The sequence below is a fragment of the Saccoglossus kowalevskii genome, chromosome 4, assembly GCF_978046115.1.
Source record: "Saccoglossus kowalevskii chromosome 4, keSacKowa6.1, whole genome shotgun sequence".
Taxonomy (NCBI): domain Eukaryota; kingdom Metazoa; phylum Hemichordata; class Enteropneusta; family Harrimaniidae; genus Saccoglossus; species Saccoglossus kowalevskii.
The window spans coordinates 43,879,465-43,890,247 of record NC_140644.1 but is presented as its reverse complement, the minus strand read 5'-3'; the positions used below and the strand labels follow the sequence as shown (position 1 = coordinate 43,890,247).

General features: G+C 35.4%; 1 protein-coding gene across 1 annotated transcript in view; it reads right to left on the bottom strand.

Annotated features, from left to right (window-relative positions):
• Window positions 1-4,611: 4,611 nt before the first annotated feature.
• LOC100378545 (xaa-Pro aminopeptidase 3-like) overlaps window positions 4,612-10,783 on the bottom strand; it is a 31,024-nt gene continuing 24,852 nt past the window's right edge. Inside the window, exon 4 of the mRNA XM_085498637.1 lies at window positions 4,612-6,632. Coding sequence (XP_085354763.1) covers window positions 6,451-6,632 — 182 coding nt within the window. The 3' untranslated portion in view covers window positions 4,612-6,450. The remainder of the gene's footprint in view (window positions 6,633-10,783) is intronic.

Genomic DNA, 10,783 nt, shown 5'->3' with positions numbered 1-10,783 from the left:
ATTACGCATCAAACCATTTTTATCTGATCATCTTCAAATTTGGAAACCTGATCAATCACTATAAAATTTTTGTTGTGACTACCATGTCTAATTTTCAAAATGACAAAAAAAAAAAACTAAGACATTTACATTTTTGATAACCAGTTAGTAGTATACTCTATTACTTGAATAATGCAGTAACTGATGCGTTTACCATAATTGGTATAAATCACCAGCCTGTATTTTAGATTAGTACATGTGTAGATGGTTTACTGTTCACAGCTGGATCTTGCATATTGTGTAAATGGCATGGATCAAACGTCTGCCGTGGAAATCAATTGATTGTCTTTTTTTATAGCTCAATGTATATCTTTGAGAGGGGAACATTGCATTAATATACCCTTGCTTCATCAAAATTGACAGTCTTCAAATTCCCCTAAAATACTTTTTGGTTTGTTGAATCCCACACAATGTTTTGTTTCTATGTTTGATTTCAAGCATAACACAGGATCACGCAGTGATGGAAAATGGTTTATTTAATTTATATTCTCAGTCAAATGATCACCAGCAGGGCTGGTGTGAAAACCTACTGGGCTACCAATGTTAAGAGTCTGCAGTCACATGGTAATTACATACATTTTGCATCCATCTTGAATTCAATGGGCAAGGCTGTAAAAGTTGTGCTATGTTTTTTTTATGGTGTCCTTGCCAGTTACCCTGGAATGGAATAATCAGTTCAGTTTCAGCACACATGTAATATAATACTGTAAACTAAAGAATTTTACAGTACATTCCTGCAATTTAATTCAATATAGCTGACCACTGGTCAATTTATAAAAGCTTTAAATCACTATTTTGATACATGTAGGTCCAGTGGTGTTGAACAATCTTGATATCATGCTTATTGCATTACATATTGGATAAAACAGTTATTGTAACCACAAACAAGCAGCCTGTCGGCTGTGATAGCTTCGCTGTTAGCAATGCACATTACAATAAAAGAACTGAAGATGTCAATAGAAAATTAACAATATGTATATAAAGGGAAACTGGACGAATCTGAGAGAGGTCCACATGTAGTACCTATATATGTAATATATATTGTTTTCAACAAGATGTCGAAAATATCACTTTTCACCAAAATAATCATCAAAATTAGATAATTGAAGATATCACCACGAAATTAACAAATCTGAAAAAGGTCACATGTAGTACCTACCTGTATATATGTATTATAAAAGCAATCAGACTTGCGCTTTTCAACAAGAAGTCGAAAATATCACTTTTTACAAAAAATATTCATCAAAATTAGAGAATTGAAGATATCATTGCAAAATGAACAAATCTGAGAAAGGTCCACATGTAGTACCTATATATGTAATATCAAAGCAATTAGACTTGCGGTTTTTAACAAGTCGAAAATATCACTTTTTACCAAAAATGACAAAAATATTCACCAAAATTAGAGAATTGAAGATATCATCATGAAATGACCAAATCTAAATGAGGTCTGCCCAAGGTACATATACACTAAGTATCAAAGCATTCAGGCTTGTAGTTTTCAAAAAGAAGTCGAAAAAGTAAAACATTGACACGGACGACGACGAAAGACAATCACTCATATGATAAGCTCCGCTCGACAAAGTCGACAGCGGAGCTTAAAAAAAGGACAATGGTGGACATTTTCTTCTCGTACCTTTTCCTTCATCTATGGTGTTGGCAAAGTAAAAAATGACAACACATGGAAATTTCAATTGTAATTTAATATTCACACATTTTCCAACAAAATTACTGTCATAAATATAAAAATAAAAGATTGATGGTTATTGAACAAGAACCTGGAAATGTAAGAAACTTGACAAGACAAAGAACACACCCGATCAGGTCAACGATTAAAAGATTTAATCAAAGAAAGCTTAGAAAGAACTCCTGTTTGCTGAGAGTAATGGAGACACATTGAATATAATTTGAAATTACTTGTACTTGAGATATTGATGGAATAGCTGAAAATTATGTAAATCAGGTAACTGATATGAACAGATTTGAGTGTAAAACTAATAAGGCCTGCATAATGCAATATCTATGTACCATGTTTCATTGAAATGTGATTAGAACAAAAAAACTATGAATTAGAGAATTAATATGAACAAATTTCAACCCAAAATTAATCAGGCCTGTCTATTGTTCTAGAGCATTTATGTACCAAATTTTATTCAAATGTGATGATCAGTAATTTAAATATCAGTGTTAATTAATTATTTTACTTAGGTGATTAATAAGCATAAATATTTACCAAAAACTAATTGGGTCTCTGCATAGTCCTAGGTTCATTGAAATGTGATGAATACTCTGTAAAAGTTTCATTAAAATCCAAGTAGTGGTTCTTTATATATCAGAGGAACATTCATGGAAAAAATTAACTAATTATGTGAATTAGGTAATTAATATCCACAATTCTTTACCCTAAAACTAATCAGGTCTCTGCATAGTCCTAGAGGATCTATGTAGCAAGTCTCATTGAAATATGATGATCAGAACTTGAGTTATCAGGCAAAAAGCTGAAAATTGACTAATTATGCTAATAAGGTAATTAATATGCACAAATATTTACCCCAAAACTAATCAGGTCTCTGCACAGTCCTTCAGTAACTATGTATCAAGTTTCATTGAAAGTTTCATTACTACTTGAAATATCAAAAGCTGAAAATTAATTAATTATGCAAATTAGGTAATTAATATGTACGGATATTACACTAAAACTATCAGGTCTGTGCAGTGTCATATGACATCTATGTACCAAGTTTTATCTAAATGTGATGATTACTGCTTGAAATATCAAAAGCTGAAAATTAATTAATTATGCAAATTAGGTAATTAATATGTACTGATATTACCCTAAAAACTATCAGATCTGTTCAGTGTCCTATGATATCTATGTACCAAGTTTCATTGAATTGTTATGATTAGTGCTTAAGATATCAGTGGAAAAGCTAAAAATTGATTAATCATTATGCAAATTAGGTAATTAATATTGCACAGATTTTTACCCATAAATCTGCGCATTAGTGCCAAGTTTCATCAAAATCCAATGAGTGGTTCTTTAGATATCAGTGGAACAGTCAAGGAACAGCTAAAAATCAGCTAATTATCATGCAAATTAAGTAATTAAAGGGGAGCAAAGGTGTGGCTTGTGACACTCTGTACATGAAATTTGAGATCTGTGAATGAATTCTGTCATTAAAAATAACTTGTATATGCTGCGAAATGCCTTAAATATTGGGTATAAATATGCAGTCGTTTTCCAGTCGGAAATTAAGCGATAAGCGGTCAATTAAAAGTGGGAAGTTGGGCAAAATGAGTACTGTAGTTCAAGTGATATTAGCGTATTTCTAATTCAGTTTTTAACTCGTACAATATTTATTTACTCACTGTTTACTATAGCCAGAACACTGTACATGTCTTCTCTTTCAGGTTAGTTCTTCTGCCGATTTCTCGCAACTAACAACATGATTTTTTATTTGGGATTTCGAGAAACTTAACATGAATCGTTATGGCATTCATAAGACAACACCTCGCCATGTTACAACTTTTGAGTTAACAAGGCCTTTCATAGTAGAATTTCTAGGGGATTGACGTACTAGAATGAATGGGTTCAATTATCAGTGTTCACTGATGACATCATTGACTGGCCCTCTAGAGGCGAAATAACACCAGGCAAAGCGGAAGTTTGTCGTCTGCTTCACAGCCCGTTTTACACCAGATATTTGGGGCATTTTGCAGCACATACACGTGGTTTTTATTGACAGAATTCATCCAGAGATCTCAAATTTCATGTACAGAGTGACAAAAGCCACACCTCTGCTCCCCTTTAATATGCATGGATTTTTACTAAAATCTAATCAAATCTGCGCATTGGCCCAGAGCATCTATCCACCAAGTTTCATCAAAAATCAATGTATGGTTCTTGAGATATCAGTGGAACAGACACACACACACAGACAGACACACTAACTGCAATGACTCCCTTTTTGTGCTTCGCACAAGGGAGTCAAAAACATGTTGAAAACCTGATTAATCACTGAGTAATAGAATTTGCAATATGATATTCATATGCAGTTATATCAAATAATGAAAATATGAAATTAGTAAGCATTAATTGAGAACGATGGCAGTCCCTCAGGCATCTTGACAACTATAAGTAAAGGATTATGCACTGTGGTGTGGTTGACAGATAATGCCTTGTCAGAAGTCAGATATAGTGCATTTGCGTCATGCATTCTTTCACATAATGAATTCCTGATAGATCAACTGACAAGATATTGGTCTTTGACCTGGGAGTTGGTCGAACATGGACATTATGTCTAGTAACAAAACTTCATAATATGATATTTTCTATCAATATATGGAAATTGCTGACACTAATGTTGATTTTGTATCTGGATGAAGGGTGGTTATTATCTTGATAATGCCCATAGGCAGGGCATTATCTAGATAATGCCTTACACTGGGACAATTGGCCAGACAATGGGAGAACAAAGAGTTAGATCACATGCAGAATATTGTACTAATAATTAATTGAAGTCAGTCTTTAAGCATAAAAGTGGAGGGATAGGTTCAGTAGTAGACACAATATAAAGCTACACAAACTAGAATAATTTAATAATAATAGTGTTACTGCAACAATTGTATGTACTGAAGAGATTCATCTGCCATGGAATAAAATTGTTATTAACATATATAGGTGAGGTTTTCACATTTAAAATGGCTTCCATATTTTATCAAATAAAATGATTTACCTATGTGTGACATGTATGTCAAAGAAATGGCTTTGGATACTGACTAATACGGACCAATAACAGAAGTCTATGACCATGGCCTGATTCTATGGCTTTGGATACTGACTAAACGACCAATAACAGAAGTCCATGACTATGGCCTGATTCTATGGCTTTGGATACTGACTAATACGGACCAATAACAGAAGTCTATGACCATGGCCTGATTCTATGGCTTTGGATACTGACTAAACGACCAATAACAGAAGTCTATGACCATGGCCTGATTCTATGGCTTTGGATACTGACTAATACGGACCAATAACAGACGTCTATGACCATGGCCTGATTCTGTGGCTTTGGATACTGACTAATACGGACCAATAACAGAAGTCTATAACCATGGCCTGATTCTATGGCTTTGGATACTGACTAATACGGACTAATAACAGAAGTCTATGACCATGGCCTGATTCTATGGCTTTGGATACTGACTAATACGGACCAATAACAGAAGTCCATGACTATGGCCTGATTCTATGGCTTTGGATACTGACTAATATAGACCAATAACAGAAGTCTATGACCATGGCCTGATTCTATGGCTTTGGATACTGACTAATACGGACCAATAACAGAAGTCCATGACTATGGCCTGATTCTATGGCTTTGGATACTGACTAATATAGACCAATAACAGAAGTCTATGACCATGGCCTGATTCTATGGCTTTGGATACTGACTAATACGGACCAATAACAGAAGTCTATGACCATGGCCTGATTCTGTGGCTTTGGATACTGACTAATACGGACCAATAACAGAAGTCTATGACCATGGCCTGATTCTATGGCTTTGGATACTGACTAATACGGACCAATAACAGAAGTCTATGACCATGGCCTGATTCTATGGCTTTGGATACTGACTAATACGGACCAATAACAGAAGTCTATGACCATGGCTTGATTCTATGGCTTTGGATACTGACTAATACGGACCAATAACAGAAGTCTATGACCATGGCCTGATTCTGTGGCTTTTGATACTGACTAATACGGACCAATAACAGAAGTCTATGACCATGGCCTGATTCTGTGGCTTTTGATACTGACTAATACGGACCAATAACAGAAGTCTATGACCATGGCCTGATTCTATGGCTTTGGATACTGACTAATACGGACCAATAACAAAAGCCTATGACCATGGCCTGATTGTTCGTTGGCAAAGGAAGTTACTTTTACTTGAGATACAGCATATCCTCATTATGCTTATTAATCTTTTCACCACCAGTTCTCTCTTTTCATCACAAATTCACAAAATAGTTACAGTCTGCACTTTCCTTCAGAAGATTGGGACAAAAATAGCCAATTTTTTAAAGTAAAAACTGAAAATTCCAGAAACATTGAAAAGAATATAAGAAAAAAGTGCAGAAAAATTTTGGTGAGAAAGTCTGGCAGTGAAAAAGTAAAACAATGGCTACAGGATACACTTGTAAAAATAAATTACATCACCAAAGTCTGGTCATGCTTTGTCGTAGTGTTATACACCTACCACTGAAAACAATTGAAACTGGGCATATGTCACTCAAAAAAAAAAACATTTAAAAAGGGATAATTTGTTGCAGCAGATCTGTTGACTATGTACATCTTTTGTTATTTTAATTGTGAATGTTCTATGTGACACATCTGTGTCACCATGTCCAAGTTTTACCAGCTGCCATAACAGATTCAATTTCATTTGCATTTTTGGGACATGCAGAGGTCAAAACTTGGTAAGTAGAGTTTTCTGTAATCAAGACATCATCTTCAATACGTATTCCAATTCCATGATATTTTGACGGAGTCATCTTATCACCTTTCGGAATATATAAACCTACATAAAACAGAGGAGTGGCAAAGGTTTACAAGTATACAAAGGCTACAGCTTATGAACATCTATATATGATGACTTACTTTGTGACATACAGGGTAGATTTTATAACTATCAGAGCTAAGACGACACAAACTACTAAATATGTCATCAGACTCATTTTTCAAAATTAGTAGCTAGACTGGACAACTGGAGACTGATTTGTCTCCAAATTATGGTCATCCAACACAAATTAATCTATTGCCACTTCTATGCATATGTCCTACTAAACCTTGATAGACTACCAAATATTAATATTAATATGAGACTAGGTACTAGCTCTTACAGCGATTAGGGTTATTATATTGTGAGGGCAATAAACTGGGTAGACTATCTTACCTGGTTCAATAGTGACAACCATACCAGGTAATAGCTTTACATTTCTCATTACTCTTGGTGTATCATGGGTATTTATTCCTAGATAATGACCTAGTACATGGTTGAGGGCAATATACACTATATCTTACCTGGTTCAATAGTGACAACCATACCAGGTAATAGCTTTACATTTCTCATTACTCTTGGTGTATCATGGGTATTCATTCCTAGATAATGACCTAGTACATGGTTGAGGGCAATATACACTATATCTTACCTGGTTCAATAGTGACAACCATACCAGGTAATAACTTTACATTTCTCATTACTCTTGGTGTATCATGGGTATCCATTCCTAGATAATGACCTACATGGTGGGGGCAATATACACTATATCTTACCTGGTTCAATAGTGACAACCATACCAGGTAATAGCTTTACATTTCTCATTACTCTTGGTGTATCATGGGTATCCATTCCTAGATAATGACCTAGTACATGGTTGAGGGCAATATACACTATATCTTACCTGGTTCAATAGTGACAACCATACCAGGTAATAGCTTTACATTTCTCATTACTCTTGGTGTATCAGGGGTATCCATTCCTAGATAATGACCTAGTACATGGTTGAGGGCAATATACACTATATCTTACCTGGTTCAATAGTGACAACCATACCAGGTAATAGCTTTACATTTCTCATTACTCTTGGTGTATCATGGGTATCCATTCCTCGATAATGACCTACATGGTGAGGGCAATATACACTATATCTTACCTGGTTCAATAGTGACAACCATACCAGGTAATAGCTTTACATTTCTCATTACTCTTGGTGTATCATGGGTATCCATTCCTAGATAATGACCTAGTACATGGTTGAGGGCAATATGCACTATATCTTACCTGGTTCAATAGTGACAACCATACTAGGTAATAGCTTTACATTTCTCATTACTCTTGGTGTATCATGGGTATCCATTCCTCGATAATGACCTACATGGTGAGGGCAATATACACTATATCTTACCTGGTTCAATAGTGACAACCATACCAGGTAATAGCTTTACATTTCTCATTACTCTTGGTGTATCATGGGTATTCATTCCTAGATAATGACCTACATGGTGAGGGCAATATACACTATATCTTACCTGGTTCAATAGTGACAACCATACCAGGTAATAGCTTTACATTTCTCATTACTCTTGGTGTATCATGGGTATCCATTCCTAGATAATGACCTACATGGTGAGGGCAATATACACTATATCTTACCTGGTTCAATAGTGACAACCATACCAGGTAATAACTTTACATTTCTCATTACTCTTGGTGTATCATGGGTATCCATTCCTAGATAATGACCTACATGGTGAGGGCAATATACACTATATCTTACCTGGTTCAATAGTGACAACCATACCAGGTAATAGCTTTACATTTCTCATTACTCTTGGTGTATCATGGGCATCCATTCCTAGATAATGACCTAGTACATGGTTGAGGGCAATATACACTATATCTTACCTGGTTCAATAGTGACAACCATACCAGGTAATAGCTTTACATTTCTCATTACTCTTGGTGTATCATGGGTATTCATTCCTAGATAATGACCTAGTACATGGTTGAGGGCAATATACACTATATCTTACCTGGTTCAATAGTGACAACCATACCAGGTAATAGCTTTACATTTCTCATTACTCTTGGTGTATCATGGGTATTCATTCCTAGATAATGACCTAGTACATGGTTGAGGGCAATATACACTATATCTTACCTGGTTCAATAGTGACAACCATACCAGGTAATAGCTTTACATTTCTCATTACTCTTGGTGTATCATGGGTATTCATTCCTAGATAATGACCTAGTACATGGTTGAGGGCAATATGCACTATATCTTACCTGGTTCAATAGTGACAACCATACTAGGTAATAACTTTACGTTTCTCATTACTCTTGGTGTATCATGGGTATCCATTCCTAGATAATGACCTACATGGTGAGGGCAATATACACTATATCTTACCTGGTTCAATAGTGACAACCATACAAGGTAATAGCTTTACATTTCTCATTACTCTTGGTGTATCATGGGTATCCATTCCTAGATAATGACCTAGTACATGGTGAGGGCAATATACACTATATCTTACCTGGTTCAATAGTGACAACCATACCAGGTAATAGCTTTACATTTCTCATTACTCTTGGTGTATCATGGGTATTCATTCCTAGATAATGACCTACATGGTTGAGGGCAATATACACTATATCTTACCTGATTCAATAGTGACAATCATACCAGGTAATAGCTTTACATTTCTCATTACTCTTGGTGTATCATGAGTATCCATTCCTAGATAATGACCTAGTACATGGTTGAGGGCAATATACACTATATCTTACCTGATTCAATAGTGACAACCATACCAGGTAATAACTTTACATTTCTCATTACTCTTGGTGTATCATGGGTATCCATTCCTAGATAATGACCTACATGGTTGAGGGCAATATACACTATATCTTACCTGGTTCAATAGTGACAACCATACCAGGTAATAGCTTTACATTTCTCATTACTCTTGGTGTATCATGGGTATCCATTCCTAGATAATGACCTAGTACATGGTTGAGGGCAATATACACTATATCTTACCTGGTTCAATAGTGACAACCATACCAGGTAATAACTTTACATTTCTCATTACTCTTGGTGTATCATGGGTATCCATTCCTAGATAATGACCTAGTACATGGTTGAGGGCAATATACACTATATCTTACCTGGTTCAATAGTGACAACCATACCAGGTAATAACTTTACATTTCTCATTACTCTTGGTGTATCATGGGTATCCATTCCTAGATAATGACCTAGTACATGGTTGAGGGCAATATACACTATATCTTACCTGGTTCAATAGTGACAACCATACCAGGTAATAACTTTACATTTCTCATTACTCTTGGTGTATCATGGGTATTCATTCCTAGACAATGACCTAGTACATGGTTGAGGGCAATATACACTATATCTTACCTGGTTCAATAGTGACAATCATACCAGGTAATAACTTTACATTTCTCATTACTCTTGGTGTATCATGGGTATCCATTCCTAGATAATGACCTAGTACATGGTTGAGGGCAATATACACTATATCTTACCTGGTTCAATAGTGACAACCATACCAGATAATAACTTTACATTTCTCATTACTCTTGGTGTATCATGGGTATCCATTCCTAGATAATGACCTACATGGTGGGGGCAATATACACTATATCTTACCTGGTTCAATAGTGAACCATACCAGGTAATAACTTTACATTTCTCATTACTCTTGGTGTATCATGGGTATCCATTTCTAGATAATGACCTACATGGTGGGGGCAATATACACTATATCTTACCTGGTTCAATAGTGACAACCATACCAGGTAATAACTTTACATTTCTCATTACTCTTGGTTGTATCATGGGTATCCATTCCTAGATAATGACCTACATGGTGGGGGCAATATACACTATATCTTACCTGGTTCAATAGTGACAATCATACCAGGTAATAGCTTTACATTTCTCATTACTCTTGGTGTATCATGGGTATCCATTCCTAGATAATGACCTACATGGTTGAGGGCAATATACACTATATCTTACCTGGTTCAATAGTGACAACCATACCAGGTAATAACTTTACATTTCTCATTACTCTTGGTGTATCATGGGTATCCATTCCTAGATAATGACCTACATGGTGTGGGCAATATACACT